Below are 20,163 nucleotides of genomic sequence, written 5' to 3'. Positions count from 1 at the left end.
CCCCCTCTCTCCCTCCTCTTCCCCCTCCTCTTCCCCCTCTCCCCCTCCTCTTCCCCCTCTCCCCCTCCTCTTCCCCCTCTCCCCCTCCTCTTCCCCCTCTCCCCCTCCTCTTCCCCCTCTCCCCCTCCTCTTCCCCCTCTCCCCCTCCTCTTCCCCCTCTCCCCCTCCTCTTCCCCCTCTCCCCCTCCTCTTCCCCCTCTCCCCCTCCTCTTCCCCCTCTCCCCCTCCTCTTCCCCCACCCCCCCTCCTCTTCCCCCTCTCCCCTCCCTCCTCTTCCCCCTCTCCCCTCCTCTTCCCCCTCTCCCCCTCCTCACCATTCCTCCTCGCCTCCTCTTCTTCTCCCCCTCCTCTTCTTCTCCCCCCCTCCTCTTCTTCTCCCCCCCCTCCTCTTCTTCTCCCCCCCTCCTTTCTTCTCCCCCCCTCCTCTTCTTCTCCCCCCCCTCCTCCTCTTCTCCCCCCTCCTCCTCTTCTCCCCCCCTCCTCCACTTCTCCCCCCCACCTCCTCTTCTCCCCCCCTCCTCCTCTTCTCCCCCCCTCCTCTTCTCCCTCTCCTCTTCCCCCTCTCCCCCTCCTCTTCTCCTCCATCTCTCCTCACCATTCCGCCCCCCTTCTCCTCTTCTCCCCCCTCCTCTTCTTTCCCCTCCTCTTCCCCCCCTCCTCTTCCCCCCTCTCCTCTTCCCCCCCTTCTCCCCACCCCTCCTCTTCCCCCCCCTCCTCTTCCCCCCCTCCTCTTCCCCCCCCTCCTCTTCCCCCCCTCCTCTTCCCCCCCCTCCTCTTCCCCCCCTCCTCTTCCCCCCCCTCCTCTTCCCCCCCTCCTCTTCCCCCACCCTCCTCTTCCCCCACCCTCCTCTTCCCCCCTTCTCTTCCCCCTCCTCCTCTTCCCCCCTTCTCTTCCCCTCCTCCTCTTCCCCCCCTCCTCTTCCCCCCCTCCTCTTCCTCCCCTCCTCTTCCCCCCTCCTCTTCCCACCCCCCTCCTCTTCCCCCCTCCTCTTCCCCCCCCTCCTCTTCCCCCCCGCCTCTTCCCCCCTCCTCTTCCCCGCCCCTCCTCTTTCCCCCCCTCCTCTTCCCCCCCCCTCCTCTTCCCCCCCTCCTCTTCCCCCCCCTCTCTCCCCCCCCTCCTCTTCCCCCCCTCCTCTTCCCCCCCTCCTCTTCCCCCCCCTCCTCTTCACCCCCCTCCTCTTCACCCCCCTCCTCTTCAACCCCCTCCTCTTCAACCCCCTCCTCTTCCCCCCCCTCCTCTTCCCCCCCCTCCTCTTCCCCCCCTCCTCTTCCCCCCCTCCTCTTCCCCCCCCTCCTCTTCCCCCCCTCCTCTTCCCCCCCATCTCTCCCCCCCCCTCCTCATCCCTCCCCTCCTCCTCATCCCCCCCCTCCTCTTCCCCCCCTCCTCTTTCCCCCCTCCTCTTTCCCCCCTCCTCTTCCCCCTCCTCCTCTTCCCCCTCCTCCTCTTCCCCCCCTCCCCCGTTTCTCTCCTCCCCCCCCGCTTCTCTCTCCCCCCCCCCCGCTTCTCTCTCGCTCCCTTCTCTCTCCCCCTCCTCCTCCCCCCCCGCTTCTTCTCCTCCTCCCCCCCCCCGCTTTCTCCTTCCCCTCCCGCTTCTTATCTCCCCCCCCCCCCCGCTTCTCTTCCCCCCTCGCTTCTCCTCCCCCCTCCCTTCTCCTCCCCCCCCCGCTTCTTTTCCCCCCCGCTTCTCCCCCCCCGCTTCTCCTCCCCCCCCGCTTCTCCTCCCCCCCCCCGCTTCTCCCCCCCCCCCCCGCTTCTCCTCCCCCCCCCGCTTCTCCTCCCCCCCCCCCGCTTCTCCTCCCCCCCCGCTTCTCCTCCCCCCCGCTTCTCCTCCCCCCCCGCTTCTCCTCTCCCCCTGCTTCCCCCCCGCTTCTCCTCCCCCCCTGCTTCCCCCCCCCGCCCGCTTCTCCTCCCCCCCTGCTTCCCCCCCCCCCGCTTCTCCTCCCCCCCGCTTCTCCCCCCCCCCCCGCTTCTCCCTCCCCCCCGCTTCTCCCTCCCCCCCGCTTCTCCCTCCCCCCCGCTTCTCCTCCCCCCCCCCCCCGCTTCTCCCCCCCCCCGCTTCTCCTCCCCCCCGCTTCTCCCTCCCCCCCGCTTCTCCCCCCCCCCCGCTTCTCCTCCCCCCCCGCTTCTCCCTCCCCCCTGCTTCTCCCTCCCCCACGCTTCTTCTCCCCCCCCCCCTCGCCTCTCCACCCTCCCCCTCGCCTCTCCACCACCTCGCCTCTTTCACCCCTCGCCTCTTTCCCCCCTCTCCTTCTCCTGCTCTCCCTCCCATGCTCTCCCTCCCCTGCCCTTCCTCCCCCCCCCCCCCACCCCCACCCCCCACCCCCACCCCTCGCTGTCAGAAACACAGACACTGACAGAGATATAGAAAAAGACAGACACTGGGGGTGGGTGTTGTGTGGCCCCGTCCCAGCACGCTGTTGAAGGGCTCCCGGGTGCTGCAGTCGGTGAGTAGAAACTTAATTTTTTATTTATTGATTTTAAAAAAAAATTATTTTTAATTTTTTAATTTTTTTGTATTGATTTATTGATTTATATATCATTTATTATTGATGATGGCTCTTTATTTGTAAAAGTGAAGTGTTTAATGTTTGTAAACCCCCTTTCCTGGCACCCCCCCCCCCCAATCTATCGTTCCCTACGCCTGATTTATAAGTGTAGGCAAGGTTTTTCTGAGCGTACAAAAATCTACACTTACTCCATTCTAAGTTAGTTTGGAGTAAGTTTTCGCTGCCTAAACTTGTAAAACAGGCGTAAGTAGCTGGACGCGCCCCCTTTTGAAAAAAAATCTGTTCTAAAATGAAACTATTCTAACTCACCAGAACGGGAGCAAACTAAATGCCGAGAATTGCAATTTCTAAGATGCTCCATTCTAAACTAGTTGCTCCAAAAAAAAGGAGCAAATCAGGCCAAAACTTGAGCCCATGGAATCTAATTAAACCTGTTCACTTACCTGCAATAATAACCACTTTTCTGGTATTCAGTACTGTAAATAATTAGGTTTTAAAGTAAAACTCATCTTTTTGGCTGATTTCTGTAGTTTGGTACAAGAACTCTAAGGAAAAAATGCTGCCCTTTTGAAACTACATAAATTGCTCAAATAAGTACTGAAGACTGCAGACTCGATTTTATTTTAACGGATTCGTCTGACAGTCATTTAGATCTGATAGCTGAATATCGTTGCTTCATTGAATTGCATTGAATTTAACGTGCACATTTTTAAAAAAACCTGTATTTTTTTTTGCAAGTTTGGAAAGTGACGCTTGGCAGAAAGGAGTTTTGTATGCAGAAGGACAGAATTTAGCACGGCATTTGATGGAAGCACCAGCTAATTATTTAACTCCAACCAGTTTTGCTGAGGCCATTCAACAAGCACTGCATTCAACAGGTGATAAAGTCAAAGTACACATAAGGTAATTCTGGCATCCTGTTCTGAGAATGGTAACATTAAATGTAGAGTTGCAGTACTTATGAGAAAAAGGCTGGAGGGCAGAGTGCAAATGGTTCACGGTCCGCTTTTATTAATTTATTAAGATGTGGCAAAGGAAAACTTCAGACTGTGAACAGTTTGGTTAATACAGAGAATGCTTCTCTATTATCTGTTCTTAGTCCCCTGTATATGTTATCTTTAATATATTGTGTTTATGCTGTAAAAATAAATGAAGGCTTTTCCTCTTTGAGACAGACTGTCGGCAGTCTTATTACCTGCCGGTGTAACTTAACTGACGGCTAAAAGAGTTATGTGTTCATTTTTTAAATTGCTTTGCCAAAGTGCGGAATAACAGTAACTCAGGATTTTTTTGTATTTATTCGCTCCTAATAAAAACTGCAAGGACAAACCTCACTCCCCTAACCCAATGAGTTGAAGTAATGAATAGCTGAGCCATGCAGACTGGAAAGCTGTGAGACTGGATTCCCCTATTCCTGCTGAGTTAGCTGGCAACACTCCCAGTCAACATTCAGAATGATCACTTGGATATGGTACCAGAGAGCACCTGGCACTTGTGAAACCATACCCCAGCAAAGGGAGAGAACCAGAGAAATTTGGTGAGGAAGGAGGATAAATCTCCAAAGGAAAAGGCCGCAGCCTACACCTACTATGTTCAACTCAAGGTTTGCAGTAGAAGAATCAAATGCATCTTGGCAGAGCTTTAACCAATGTTATTGTGTAACTCTCATCAGATTCATAATTTTCAGCAACTCTTCTGAGCCATCTATGTCTAGGTTGACTAATAAAAAGCATTCATATCATCATCCAGCACTTAGTTTCAAATATGTGAACAAGAGTGTTATGTGCATCCAAGAGCTAATTCTATTCACATGATTCACTACATGGGATGGTGGGGAAATAAAGGCCTGGACTAATCATCAAAAGAACGTGATTTCAAATCCCACCATGGCAGTTTGAGAATTTGAATTCAGTTATCAAAAAAAAACTGGTATCAGTAAAAAGTCACCATTAAAGTCTCGAATTGCTGTAAAACCCACTGATGTAATTCAGAGAAGAAAATCTGCTGTCCTTGCCCGATCTGTTCTATATGTGACTCCAGTTCCACAGCAATGTGATTGATTCTTAACTGCCTGCTGCAATGGCCTAGCAAGCCACTCGGTGCAACCAGGAATAGGCAAACACTTCCAGCTTTGCCAACGATGAGTGAATTAAAAGGAATGGTTATTATGTAAGACATTGTTTTATTGAAGGCAGTTTACAATAATGTTTGTTTTTCATCTGTTTCTTACATTATTCATAGACCCAAATCCTGGATTGAGAAACAACAGATGGGAGCTTTCCTTAGTGTAGCTAAAGGCTCAGATGAAGAACCAGTTTTCTTAGAGATTCACTATAACGGTTCCACAATCTCGGGTGAATCACCATTAGTCTTTGTAGGAAAAGGTATAACATTTGACAGGTAAGTTCTGAGTGGTTTCACTGCTTAATATTTTTTTAAATTCCATATGTCGTATTGGCTTCTCAATCAGAAGATTGGAGATTGAATCTTTGGGCTAGAAATTGAACTTTTGGCGATAGCATTTTTTCCCCAGCATTTTTGCGCAAAAATACCGTTACAAATACCACTATTTTTTTTAAGGGGTAAAATTGGCAACAAAATGCGGGCGACGGTAAAAATTGGCATTGCACGAGGATTCGCGGTGGAAACCACAATCCTCGACAACTTTTGTTCGAGACCGATTACCGCTAAAAAGACAGGTCCTGGGAGGGGGGAGGAGAAACAAAATAAATTGCAAAAAACAAAAAATCTAAATTCACAAAACATTTACAAGACCCTTAACTAAGTAATCGCTGCAAAAGAATTAAAAAAATAAAAACTTTAACCTATCTTTTTTCTAGGTCTTCGTACTTGCTGCTGTTTCTGAGGCGGCAATGCAGCTTTTTACCTGACGTTTTTTTTCGCGCAGAATACTGGTGCGTCGAACGGTCAATTTAAAGTGATAGCGCTTTTTTTGGCGATGCACGTCGGCGGTCCAATTTTCAAGGTTTTTCAAAACCGCTGCCGCATAACTTTGGCCAATTTAGGTGAGCACCTTTTAACGTCAAAAAAGGCGAAATATCACCTAAAAAATGGGTGTAAGGCTGGCCAATTTCTAGCCCATAGTCTTTACTAAAGTTCCCACCTGCCCAGTTTTGAATCACAGGTGTTTTTGGAGTGTGCTGAAATTGTTCCAATTCAAACTCCCATGACAAAAGTCATTTTTTTTCTAAATCAAAGTCATTTTTTTCCACAGTGGAGGCTTTCATTGAATTTTCACCAACAGCAAAGTAAATCTCTGCTTGAGCCATGGTCCCACCCTGTCGCACCTTTATCCTACCCTGATCCAGCTTTCGACATATCAACTGGCATGTGAAAGCAAACTCTCTCGTTAGTTGAGTTTTCCAGATTTTGATTCAGTTGCTACATAATTTTGAAAAGATAACTGGAATATCCTGTCTGAGAGCACTATGACCACAGCAATTCACTTGGGTTCCTAGCAAATTCATTCTAACTGGATTTCATACGATGGGAGCAGCTATATCATTGTTTTAAGAACAAGCTTTGATTGTAACATTTTGCAGTCATGCATGTGGAGTTATGTTTTAGCTAACTGCATCTTCACCTTCTCTTGTGGCAGTGGTGAAATCTCAATTAAACCTGCGTCAGGTATGGATGCAATGAGAGCTGACATGGGAGGAGCAGCAACAATCTGTTCTGCCATCATCACCGCAGCATCTTTGAAACTTCCCCTTAACATTATAGGTAAAACATTGGGATATGATTCTCTTGTGATGCTGGAAACTGGGAGGTATTACCAACTTTAGTAGTGCACAATTTAGTAGTTTCAGAAGATTTCATCATGAACCCCTTGAGTACTGAATGTAATTTCTTGTATTTAACATGTGGAAGCATTATCTGTATCTACACAATTTATATGCCATTTTAAAGCGAGTATTGCGTAGAGTCACAATTTAATTTACATTCCTGGAATAAATTGTAATTTTGTGCGTGTGAATATTATGTTCATATTTCTTTTAGTGCTTAAAGGGTTAAAAATCTACATCTCTGGAGGACAGCACTGGAAATTCCTTTGTTATAAAATTACCTCAATTTTTATTTTAATCTCCTAGTTCCAGAATTGATCTTGTTCTAACTATTATTTGTTAACTAAATAGTTTAGCTGGGAAGGGGAGAGGTTTTAAGTGCCTTGTTCCCTTGCTCCCCCCTCCCAAAAAGAACTGGGTTAGGTCCAATCTGCACTTTTCCAGAGAGTCCTCATACAAACTGTTCTTACTTCTCTGAGGTGACCCCCTCATTATATAGAAAATCACCACTTTATGAGCACTGAGTGAATTGAAGAGTGTTTTTAAATCCTGTCAATAGTGTGTAATGTCTCTAAATTGTGAAAGAATGAGAAGAATCAGGTACTGAACCAAAGATTTCACTTTTCTGAATAGTGGGTGCATATAATTCTTGCCACCTCCATTTGGGGATGCTAGGAGATGGGAGACACACATTTAATTTTGGTGGTAAAGCTTTATTACTAATGGCTAATGCATCTTTTAGGTCTGGCTCCTTTGTGTGAGAATATGCTGAATGGCAGAGCAAATAAACCTGGTGATGTAGTCAAAGCAATGAATGGGAAAACAATACAGGTAAAGTAATGTTTAATTGTTAAAATGTTTTTTAAGGGCAGTGATAGTCATTTTCTACTTAGTGCTACATGTGAATGGATCTAAGAGTGTTCTATCTGTGCTACAGTAAATGTTGTGATGTAGTTAAGTTGTTTGATGGGATACATTCCCTTTAACCCTACTCTATCTCCTACTTCTCAACCAAGTACCGACCCATGTCACAAGCTTATCACCAATTCCGTGTGCTTTTAATTTTGCTAATAACCTTTTGTGCAGAACCTTATTAAATGTTTTCTGGACATCCACATGGACAGCATTCATAGACACTCCAATATCCACAATGTTAGTGATCTCCAAAAAGTCAAGACAGGATCTACCTATCAAACATCCATTCTGACTTTCTGATCAGCTCATACATGTCCAAGTGTTAAATCACTGTCTCTAATGATAGATTCCAGTAACTTCCCCACAACTAATGTTAAACTGACAGGTTTTTCCCTTTCCTCCCTTCTTAAATAGAGTGCTAATTGCAATTTTATACGGCATAATTCTCAAATCTAGAGAGCTTCAGAAAATTATGACAAACTCATCTTCAGTTTCCTCATCGAATCTAATTGAGGTCTTTAAAATAATAAAGGAATTCAATATGGTAGATAGAGAAACTATTTCCTCTGGCGGGAGAATCCAGAACAAGAGGGCAATCTTAAAATTAGAGTTATGTCATTCAGGATAAAATCAGAAAGCACTTTTTCACATCAAGGGTAGTGGAAATCTGCAAAACCATCAGGTCCTGGAGATTTTTGTCTCAAGTACCATTATTTTTTCCATTGCCATTTTTAACTTGTATTAAATCATAAGTTCCTCCCCATTACTTATTTTTTGGTACTCTTGTACTGTGGCTAATGTTCCCACTGTTTGTTTTTGAGTGCATGGCCCCTTTAACAGGTTGTGCAGGCCATGCAAATTTCCATGCATGCGCTGTTTTTCCATTTAAAAGCCGCTGAATGGCCTGTGTTGGACCTCCAGACTGCTGGACAACCATCAGCTTACTGGAATGTTGCCGCTGATATTTTGTCCTCTTCCTCTGCTGTGAAAATGGATACAAAAAATTATTTAACGAGACTGCCATTTCTTTATTGTCTGTTATAATCTCGCCATTAGCTATGTTTAATAGACCAACATTCCCCCTTTTGACAAAAGTAATTGAAGCTCTGACGATATCAGTACCCACTGTAGATGCAATCTCTGTGATGGATCTTCTTAAATGATATTTGTTTGAATACCATCATTTAAAAAAATGTTACAGTGTTACGTTAGGGCAGATGAATGGAACACCAATATGCCGTGCCATAGAATAATGAGACATGAAACAGAACTGTACTTCCCATTAATGTTGGTCATAATCTCATCTGTGCTGTCATGGGCACTGAGCAGAGAGCAGGTATGATAGAAAATCAAATGGCTTAAATACTGTGAACTTCTAGCAGCTGCCCGTAGAGCAGAATTGGTGGAGGCATGTGACGATGTCTCCAGCTTGTCATTCTGAAAGAAAGAGAGGCAGAGTGCCAAAGTTGATTTCGCTTCCCAGTGATGGGAGGGACAGTGGAGGGTAATAGTGGGCCTTCAGTGTTGGGGAGGGGGGCGTTTGGCAAGGGCCAAAAGGCTGATTAGTAGCGACAAATTGTTGAGCATGGCGGGGCTGAAAGCTGCTCAGTGTGTGGGGAGGTTCTTGTGTTCTTATGTCATTTAGGGGAGGGTAGCAGTCAGGTGGGAGAGTGAAATGATTCTAAATGAGGTTGAGGTGAGAATTCCTGCCAGTGTTACTGAATAGAAATTTTGATAGGGGTGGTGGGTGGGACTTGCAGGACCTGGATTTCAGTGCTTGCCTAAAAACACGAAATGTTTGGCAGAACGGTGACTGAGCAAGCGAGAAGACCGATTAGCAGATGTGACAGGGAGTGCAAGGCAGATCCAGCAGACAAGGAAACTAAGAGTTTTGTGCAAGGGCGGCCTGGGGAGGTCGCAGAGGAAGCTGATGAAACAGATTACAAGGCGATTGCTCACTTACAATGAGCTTTGGGATTACTGACCGGCAGGGTGGAGAACAAGCACCATGCTGAGGATTTAATCATTGGGCGAGGTGAGAGGATGTGATGAACAGCTGGAAGGCTGAGCAAAGGGATCTAGGAGTATAAATACACAAATCACTAAAAGTAGCGCACTGGTTAATAAGGCCATAAAAATAAAACAAGCACTAGGGTTTATTTCTAGAGAGACAGAATTGAAAAGTAGAGATGTTACGCTACATTTGTAGCGAACCTCAGTTAGACCAAACTTGGAGAACAAGCATCATGCAGAGGATATAGTCATTGTGTACAATTCTGGTTGCAAAAAGATTTACAAGGGTCATACCAGAACTGCGAGGTTGTACCTATCCGGAAAGGAACAACAGACTGGGTTTCTCTTCTCTTGAAAAGAAATGGCTGAGGGGTGACCTAATAGAGGTCTTTAAAGTTAGGAAAGGTTTTGATAAAGTAGACCCAGAGTGAGTATTTCCACTTGTGGGGAAGAGCAAAATTACAGGCCATCATGCATAGCTTTGGGATTACAGAATGGCAGAGTGGAGAACAAGCACCTTGGAGAGGATTTAGTCATTGGGTGAAGTGAGAGGATGTGTTGAACAGCTGGAAGAGGGAATTATAGTTACCAAAAACCAAATAGGGAATTCGGAAGAAACTTCTTTACCCAGAGAGTGGTGAGAATGTGGAACTCGCTACCACAGGTTGAGGTGAATAGTATAGATGCATTTAAGGGGAGGCTAGATAAGCAAATGAGGCACAAGGGAATATAGGGTTATGCCGATAGTTAGATGAGAAATGACGGGAGGTGGCACAAATGGAACATAAAGAGAAAGGTCAATGCTATAGAGCAGTGTAGGGTTTGGGTAAAAATAAGCAGAGTGTGACAGGAAGGGACAGAGAGTTTAATGGCAGCAGAGAACAAGGTCAAAGCAGGGAATAATGGTAAACAAATTCAAGGCTCTATCTGAATGCGTGGAGCATTCGTAATAAGATAGATGAATTAGTGGCACAAATAGAGATAAAGGGGTTTGATCTAATAGCCATTACAGATGCATGGTTGCAAGGGAACTAAATGTTCCAGGGTACTTGACGTTTTGAAAAGACAGGCAGAATGGTTCAGGACGGGGGGGCGGCATGTAAGCCCTGATAAAGGATGATATAAGGACAGTAGAGAGAAAGGATCTTGGCTCGGAAGATCAGAAAGGCGAATCAGTATGGGTGGAGATAAGGAATACAAGGGACAAAAAACACTGGTGGGAGTAGTATATAGGCCCCCTAACAGTAGCTATACCGTTGGACAGAATATTAATCAAGAAATAGTAGGAGCTTGTAACAAAGGTATTGCAATAATCGTGGGGGACTTTAATCTTCATATAGACTGGACAAATCAAATTTGTAAAGGTAGCCTGGAGGACGAGTTCATGGAATGCATTCAGGACAGTTTCCTAGAACAATACGTCATCGAACCAACCAGGGAACAGGCTATTTTAGATCTTGTATTGTGTAATGAGACCAGGTTAATTAGCAATCTCACAGTAAAGGGTCCTCTGGGGCAGAGTGATCATAATATGATCGAATTTCACGTTACATTTGAGAGTAAGTCCGAAACTAGAGTCTTAAACTTAAATAAAGCCAATTACATAGGTATGAAGGGTGAATTGGCTGAGGTAGATCATAAAAATGGATTAAAAGGTATTGCAATAGATAAGCAATGGCTAGCATTTAAATAAATATTTCATAATTCTCAACAAAAATCCATTCCATTAAGAAACACAAATTCCACAGGAAAAGTGATACATCCGTGGCTAACTAATGAAGTTAAGGATAGCATTAGATTGAAATAAAAAGCTTATAATGTAGTGAAGAATACTAGTGAGCCTGAGGATTTGGAGAGTTTCAGAAACCAGGAAAGGATGACCAAAAAATTGAATAATAAAAGGAAAAAATAGTCAAAGAAAACTAACAAAAAATATTAAAACTGATTGTAAGAGCTTCTACAAGTATGTAAAAAGGAAGAGAATAGCTAAAGTAAACATCGGTTCCTTAGAGACTGAGACAGGACAAATTATTATGGGGAATAAGAAAATGGCAGAAACGTTAAACAAATAATTTGCATCTGTCTTCACAGTAGAAGACGCAAAACGCATACCTAAAATGGTGGGAAACCAAGGGTCTAGTGAGGGTAAGGAACTTAATGTAATTAATATAAGTAGAGAAAAAGTACTAGAGAAACTAATGGGATTAAAAGCCGCCAAATCTCCTGGACCTGATGGCCTACATTCTAGGGTTCTAAAAGAGGTGGCTGCAGAGATAGTGGATGCATTGGTTTTGATCTTTCAGGATTCTAGATTGTAGAACGGTCCCAGCAGATTGGAAGGTAGCAAATGTAACATCGCTATTCAAGAAAGGAGGGAGAGAGAAAACGGGGAACTGCAGGCCAGTTAGCCTGACAACAAACATCATTGAAAATGCTGGAATCCATTGTTAAGGAAGTGGTATCAGGCCACTTAGATAATCATAACATGATTAGGCAGAGTCAACATGGTTTTATGAAAAGGAAATATGTTTGACAAATTTATTAGTCTTTTGAGGATGTAACTAGCAGGCAGGGTAGATAAAGGAGAACCAGTGGATGTAGTATATTTAGATTTCCAAAAGGCATTCAATAAGGTGCCTCATAAAAGGTTATTACACAAGATAAGGACTCATGGGATTGGAGGCAATGATAGAGCATGGACAGAGTAGTGTCGAAACCTCGACTCTCAATTTAACTAAAAAAAAGTGAAACTCAGACATAAACAGCTCGGTAGATGTCCCTTTAATATACTTGCTGCAAGGAAAAGTCCTGCTAAGTCAAAAGCTCCGCAAAGACTTCTACAGTAATACAAAAACACACTATCTTTATACAGAAGAACAAACAAAGAAATTATGGTTCCATCACGTGTATCAGTTCTGCCCTTGCGGTCAGCAAATACAGATAAGGAGTTCTTCAATCACTTGATTAACATTACATCCTTGTTTTAATTTCCTACTTATCTATACAGCCTTTGTCTAATACTTTTAAGATTTAACACAGCGACAGTTATTTAGCAGGGAGTATAGTTCTTACAAGACAGGGAGGGTAAATTCAAGGTTCCCTCACTCACACAGATGGCTCCCAAACTTCTAAATTAATTGGCTATCAATCAAGGTTAACATGTTTATACAGAGACAGGCTGTCTGCTGTAGGGACTTCTGGGAGAACTGAGACTCCATTTTGTTTTATTACAAAAGGGTACATTTAACAGAAAATGTAACTTAGAAAGTAAATTTCCACAGTAGGGATAAATGGGTCTTTTTCAGGTTGGCAGACTGTAACTCGTGGGGTGTCGCAAGGTTCAGTGCTGGGGTCTCAGCTATTTACAATCTATATTAATGATCGAGATGAAGGGACCGAGTGTCATGTATCCAAGTTTGCTGACAATATAAAACTTGTTGGGATAGTAAGCTGTTAGGAGAACACAAAGCGTCTGCAAAGGGATATAGATGGACGAAGTGAGTGGGCAGTAAGGTGGCAGATGGGAGTATAATGCAGGGATATGAGAGGTTATTCACTTTGGTTGGAAGAATAGAAAAACAAAATATTTTTTAAATGTTGAACTTTTAAATGTTGATGTTCAGAGAAATTTGGGTGTCCTTGTGCAATAAACACAAAAAGCTAGCAATGAGGAATGCTAATGGCATGTTAGAAACATAGAAAATAGGTGCAGGAGTAGGCCATTCGGCCTTCGGGCCTGCACCACCATTCAATATGATCATGCAACTTCCGTACCCCATTCCTGCTTTCTCTCCATACCCCTTGATCCCTTTAGCTGTAAGGATCACATCTAACTCTCTTTTGAATATATCGAATGAACTGGCCTCAACAACTTTCTGTGGTAAAGAATTCCACAGGTAGAGAGGTTCACAATTCTCTGAGTGAAGAAGTTTCTCCTCATCTCGGTCCTAAATGGCTTACCCCTTATCCTTAGACTGTGACCCCTGGTTCTGGACTTCCCCAGCATCGGGAACATTCTTCCTGCATCTAACCTGTCCAATCCTGTCAGAATTGTATATGTTTCTATGAGATCCCCTCTCATTCTTCTAGATTCCAGTGAATATAAGCCTAGTCGATCCAGTCTTTCTTCATATGATAGTTCTACCATCCCGGGAATCAGTCTGGTGAACCTTCACTCCACTCCCTCAATAGCAAGAATGTCCTTCCTCAGATTAGGAGACCAAAACTGTACACAATATTCACCGAGGCTGTGTACAACTGCAGTAAGACCTCGTTGCTCCTATACTCTCATCCTCTCGCTATGAAGGCCAACATGCCATTTACCGCCTTCACCACCTGCTGTACCTGCATGCCAACTTTCAATGACTGATGTACCATGACACCCAGATCTCGTTGCACCTCCCCTTTTCCTAATCTGTCACCAGTCAGATAATCTGCCTTCCTGTTTTTGCCACTAAAGTGGATAACCTCACATTTATCTACATCATACTGCATCTGCCATGCATTTGCCCACTCACCTAACCTGTCCAAGTCACCCTGCAACCTCTTAGCATTCTCCCCACAGCTCTCACTGCCACCCAGCTTAATGTCATCTGCAAACTTGGAGATATTACATTCAATTCCTTATTCTAAGTCATTAATATATATTGTAAATAGCTGGGGTCCCAGCACTAAACCTTGCGGTACCCCAGTAGTCACTGTCTGCCATTCTGAAAAGGACCCGTTTATTCCTACTCTTTAGAAACATAGAAAATAGGTGCAGGAGTAGGCCATTTGGCCCTTCGAGCCTGCACCGCCATTCAATGAGTTCATGGCTGAACATGCAACTTCAGTACCCCATTCCTGCTTTCTCGCCACACCCCTTGATCCCCCAATAGTAAGGACGACATCTAAATCCTTTTTGAATATATTTAGTGAATTGGCCTCAACAACATTCTGTGGTAGAGAATCCCACAGGTTCACCACTCTCTGGGTGAAGAAGTTTCTCCTCATCTCGGTCCTAAATGGCTTACCCCTTATCCTTAGACTGTGACCCCTGGCTCTGGACTTGCCCAACATTGGGATCATTCTTCCTGCATCTAACCTGTCTAAACCCGTCAGAATTTTAAACGTTTCTATGAGATCCCCTCTCATTCTTCTGAACTCCAGTGAATACAAGCCCAGTTGATCCAGTTTTTCTTGATATGTCGGTCCCGCCATCCCGGGAATCAGTCTGGTGAACCTTCGCTGCACTCCCTCAATAGCAAGAATGTCCTTCCTCAAGTTAGGAGACCAAAACTGTACACAATACTCCAGGTGTGGCCTCACCAAGGCCCTGTACAACTGTAGCAACACCTCGCTGCTCCTGTACTCAAATCCCCTCGCTATGAAGGCCAACATGCCATTTGCTTTCTTAACCGCCTGCTGTACCTGCATGCCAACCTTCAATGACTGATGTACCATGACACCCAGGTCTCGTTGCACCTCCCCTTTTCCTAATCTGTCACCATTCAGATAATAGTCTGTCTCTCTTTTTACCACCAAAGTGGATAACCTCACATTTATCCACATTATACTTCATCTGCCATGCATTTGCCCACTCACCTAACCTATCCAAGTCACTCTGCAGCCTCATAGCATCCTCCTCGCAACTCACACTGCCACCCAACTTAGTGTCATTCGCAAATTTGGAGATACTACAGTGAATACAAGCCCAGTTGATCCAGAGAAACCCAAGGCAAAGAACAAAAAGGGCCACTGTACAGCAAAATTCTAAAAGGACAAAGGGTGTTAATAAAACAAGCCTGAAGGCTTTGTGTCTTAATGCAAGGAGTATCCGCAATAAGGTGGATGAATTAATTGTGCAAATAGATGTTAACAAATATGATGTGATTGGGATTACGGAGACGTGGCTCCAGGATGATCAGGGCTGGGAACTCAACATTCAGGGGTATTCAACATTCAGGAAGGATAGAATAAAAGGAAAAGGAGGTGGGGTAGCATTGCTGGTTAAAGAGGAGATTAATGCAATAGTTAGGAAAGACATTAGCTTGGATGATGTGGAATCTATATGGGTAGAGCTGCAGAACACCAAAGGGCAAAAAACGTTAGTAGGAGTTGTGTACAGACCTCCAAACAGTAATAGGGATGTTGGGGAGGGCATCAAACAGGAAATTAGGGGTGCATGCAATAAAGGTGTAGCAGTTATAATGGGTGACTTTAATATGCACATAGATTGGGCTAGCCAAACTGGAAGCAATACGGTGGAGGAGGATTTCCTGGAGTGCATAAGGGATGGTTTTCTAGACCAATATGTTGAGGAACCAACTAGGGGGGAGGCCATCTTAGACTGGGTGTTGTGTAATGAGAGAGGATTAATTAGCAATCTCATTGTGCGAGGCCCCTTGGGGAAGAGTGACCATAATATGGTGGAATTCTGCATTAGGATGGAGAATGAAACAGTAAATTCAGAGACCATGGTCCAGAACTTAAAGAAGGGTAACTTTGAAGGTATGAGGCGAGAATTGGCTAGGATAGATTGGCGAATGATACTTAGGGGGTTGACTGTGGATGGGCAATGGCAGACATTTAGAGACCGCATGGATGAAGTACAACAATTGTACATTCCTGTCTGGCGTAAAAATAAAAAGGGGAAGGTGGCTCAACCGTGGCTATCTAGGGAAATCAGGGATAGTATTAAAGCCAAGGAAGTGGCATACAAATTGGCCAGAAATAGCAGCGAACCTGGGGACTGGGAGAAATTTAGAACTCAGCAGAGGAGGACAAAGGGTTTGATTAGGACAGGGAAAATGGAGTACGAGAAGAAGCTTGCAGGGAACATTAAGGCGGATTGCAAAAGTTTCTATAGGTATGTAAAGAGAAAAAGGTTGGTGAAGACAAACGTAGGTCCCCTGCAGTCAGAATCAGGGGAAGTCATAACGGGGAACAAAGAAATGGCGGATCAATTGAACAAGTACTTTGGTTCGGTATTCACTAAGGAGGATACAAACAACCTTCCGGATATAAAAGGGGTCAGAGGGTCTAGTAAGGAAGAGGAACTGAGGGAAATCTTTATTAGTCGGGAAATTGTGTTGGGGAAATTGATGGGATTGAAGGCAGATAAATCCCCAGGGCCTGATGGACTGCATCCTAGAGTACTTAAGGAGGTGGCCTTGGAAATAGCGGATGCATTGACAGTCATTTTCCAACATTCCATTGACTCTGGATCAGTTCCTATGGAGTGGAGGGTAGCCAATGTAACCCCACTTTTTAAAAAAGGAGGGAGAGAGAAAACAGGGAATTATAGACCGGTCAGCCTGACCTCAGTAGTGGGTAAAATGATGGAATCAATTATTAAGGATGTCATAGCAGTGCATCTGGAAAATGGTGACATGATAGGTCCAAGTCAGCATGGATTTGTGAAAGGGAAATCATGCTTGACAAATCTTCTGGAATTTTTTGAGGATGTTTCCAGTAAAGTGGACAAAGGAGAACCAGTTGATGTGGTATATTTGGACTTTCAGAAGGCTTTCGACAAGGTCCCACACAAGAGATTAATGTGCAAAGTTAAAGCACATGGGATTGGGGGTAGTGTGCTGACGTGGATTGAGAACTGGTTGTCAGACAGGAAGCAAAGAGTAGGAGTAAACGGGTACTTTTCAGAATGGCAGGCAGTGACTAGTGGAGTGCCGCAAGGTTCTGTGCTGGGGCCCCAGCTGTTTACATTGTACATTAATGATTTAGACGAGGGGATTAAATGCAGTATCTCCAAATTTGCGGATGATACTAAGTTGGGTGGCAGTGTGAGCTGCGAGGAGGATGCTATTAGGCTGCAGAGTGACTTGGATAGGTTAGGTGAGTGGGCAAATGCATGGCAGATGAAGTATAATGTGGATAAATGTGAGGTTATCCACTTTGGTGGTAAAAACAGAGAGACAGACTATTATCTGAATGGTGACAGATTAGGAAAAGGGAAGGTGCAACGAGACCTGGGTGTCATGGTACATCAGTCATTGAAGGTTGGCATGCAGGTACAGCAGGCGGTTAAGAAAGCAAATGGCATGTTGGCCTTCATAGCGAGGGGATTTGAATACAGGGGCAGGGAGGTGTTGCTACAGTTGTACAGGGCCTTGGTGAGGCCACACCTGGAGTATTGTGTACAGTTTTGGTCTCCTAACTTGAGGAAGGACATTCTTGCTATTGAGGGAGTGCAGCGAAGGTTCACCAGACTGATTCCCGGGATGGCGGGACTGACCTATCAAGAAAGATTGGATCAATTGGGCTTGTATTCACTGGAGTTCAGAAGAATGAGAGGGGACCTCATAGAAACGTTTAAAATTCTGACGGGTTTAGACAGGTTAGATGCAGAAAGAATGTTCCCAATGTTGGGGAAGTCCAGAACCAGGGGTCACAGTCTGAGGATAAGGGGTAAGCCATTTAGGACCGAGATGAGGAGAAACTTCTTCACCCAGAGAGTGGTGAACCTGTGGAATTCTCTACCACAGAAAGTAGTTGAGGCCAATTCACTAAATATATTCAAAAGGGAGTTAGATGAAGTCCTTACTACTCGGGGGATCAAGGGTTATGGCGAGAAAGCAGGAAGGGGGTACTGAAGTTTCATGTTCAGCCATGAACTCATTGAATGGCGGTGCAGGCTAGAAGGGCTGAATGGCCTGCTCCTGCACCTATTTTCTATGTTTCTATGTTTCTATGTTTCTAATCCCCTCGTCTAAATCATTAATGTACAATGTAAACAGCTGGGGCCCCAGCACAGAACCTTGCGGTACCCCACTAGTCACTGCCTGCCATTCTGAAAAGTACCCATTTACTCCTACTCTTTGCTTCCTGTCTGACAACCAGTTAGCAATCCATGTCAGCACACTACCCTCAATCCCATGTGCTTTAACTTTGCACATTAATCTCTTGTGTGGGACCTTGTCGAAAGCCTTTAGAAAGTCCAAATATACCACATCAACTGGTTCTCCCTTGTCCACTCTACTGGAAACATCCTCAAAAAATTCTAGAAGATTTGTCGAGCATGATTTCCCTTTCACAAATCCATGCTGACTTGGACCTATCATGTCACCTCTTTCCAAATGCGCTGCTATGACATCCTTAATAATTGATTCCATCATTTTACCCACTACCGATGTCAGGCTGACTGGTCTATAATTCCCTGTTTTCTTTCTCCCTCCTTTTTTAAAAAGTGGGGTTACATTGGCTATCCTCTACTCGATAGGAACTGATCCAGAGTCTATGGAATGTTGGAAAATGACTGTCAATGCATCCGCTATTTCCAAGACCACCACCTTAAGTACTCTGGGATGCAATCCATCAGGCCCTGGGGATTTATCGGCCTTCAACCCCATCAATTTCCCCAACACAATTTCCCGACTAATAAGGATTTCCCTCAGTTCCTCCTTCTTACTAGAGAATACTCGTGAATACCGAACCAAAATACTTGTTCAATTGGTCTGCCATTTCTTTGTTCCCCGTTATGACTTCCCCGTTATGGCTTTCCCTGATTCTGTCTGCCAACTAGTTCTCTATCCACGTCAATACATTACCCCTAATACAATATGCTTTAATTGCAAGGGGTTTGGAGTATAAGAGTAAGGAAGTCTTGCTACAATCGTACAGGACCTTGGTGAGACTACATCTGGAGTACTGTGCGCAGTTTTGCTCTCCTGATCGAAGGAAGGATATTCTTGCCTTGAAGGCGGTACAACGGAGGTTCACTAGAATGATTCCTGGGATGAGAGGAATGTATTATGATGAGAGATTGTGCAGAACGGGCCTACACTCTTTGGCGTTTGGAAGAATGAGAGGTGATATCATTGGAACATACAAGATTCTGAAGGGAATTGACAGGGTAGATGCTGAGAGGTTGTTACTCCTGGCTGGAGTGTCTAGAACTAGGGGGCACAGTCTCAGGATAAGGGGTAGGTCATTTTAAGACAGAGATAAGGAGGAATTTCTTCACTCAGGGTTGTTATTCTTTGGAATTCTCTGCCCCAGAGGGCTGTGGATGCTGAGTCTCTGAATATATTCAAGGCTGTCATAGATAGAATTTTGGAATCGAGGGATATGGAGATCGGGCAGTAAAGTGTTGAGGTCGATGATCAGACATGATATTGAATGGTGGAGCAGGCTCGAAGGGCCGTAGGGCCGACTCCTACTCCTATTTCTTATGTTCTTATAATACTGGCATGGACTGGTTGGGCCAAATGGCCTATTTCTGTGCTGTATATTCTATGTAATTTAATTCGCGTTTTTAATTTACTAATACTTCTACTAACATGTTTGCTTGCTCAGACACAAGACTGTATCACATTGACACTTGGTGGCCAAAACCTGCAAGTAGGTTCCACCCATGTTTTGAACTTTGTTGTTTGTGGAGCTAACTTTTATTTTTGGGATATACGCAACACTGGCAAAGCAGAATTTATTACCCATCCCTGGTGGAATTGAGTTAACCACTTAGACCATTGTAAGAACGGCAGGTTCTGTTCTTTGAAGCATGAGTGAATCATTTGGATTTTATGACAATAGCTTTTATGCTCGTGTACAAATGACCAGGTTTATTGAATTGAGTTTTGCAACTTGCCATGCTGGGAGTTGAGTTCACAGTTGTGTTGCTCGTCCAGTACCTTAACCACTAGGGTACCATTCCCTGTTATAATGTGACATTTGATATTGAAAAAAACAATCACCGTGCCATCTACAGGCATAACTGGTATTGTAGATAACTAGTGCCAATTTTATAATGGGTTTTGCCACAGAACTAGTGTTGTCCAATACATTAGCGATGAGCGACCTGTGGCTAATTGGGTATCCAGATGTGGCTAATTGCATTTCTGATTAGCAAATAAAAAGGGAGTATTAATCACTGTTGTTGAACATCTGATCTCAATATTTATTTGCACGTGTACGCATGTGTACT

At 44.6% G+C, this 20,163-nt stretch overlaps 1 protein-coding gene across 1 annotated transcript in view; it reads left to right on the top strand.

The window, feature by feature from the left end:
- Positions 1 to 3,246: 3,246 nt before the first annotated feature.
- LOC139243650 (cytosol aminopeptidase-like) overlaps positions 3,247 to 20,163 on the top strand; it is a 48,677-nt gene continuing 31,760 nt past the window's right edge. Inside the window, exons 1-4 of the mRNA XM_070870816.1 lie at positions 3,247 to 3,411; positions 4,750 to 4,908; positions 6,128 to 6,252; positions 7,057 to 7,145. Coding sequence (XP_070726917.1) covers positions 3,314 to 3,411; positions 4,750 to 4,908; positions 6,128 to 6,252; positions 7,057 to 7,145 — 471 coding nt within the window. The 5' untranslated portion in view covers positions 3,247 to 3,313. The remainder of the gene's footprint in view (positions 3,412 to 4,749; positions 4,909 to 6,127; positions 6,253 to 7,056; positions 7,146 to 20,163) is intronic.

Source organism: Pristiophorus japonicus, chromosome 2 (assembly GCF_044704955.1).
Source record: "Pristiophorus japonicus isolate sPriJap1 chromosome 2, sPriJap1.hap1, whole genome shotgun sequence".
Classification (NCBI taxonomy): Eukaryota; Metazoa; Chordata; class Chondrichthyes; family Pristiophoridae; genus Pristiophorus; species Pristiophorus japonicus.
This window is presented reverse-complemented; position numbering and strand designations above follow the sequence as displayed.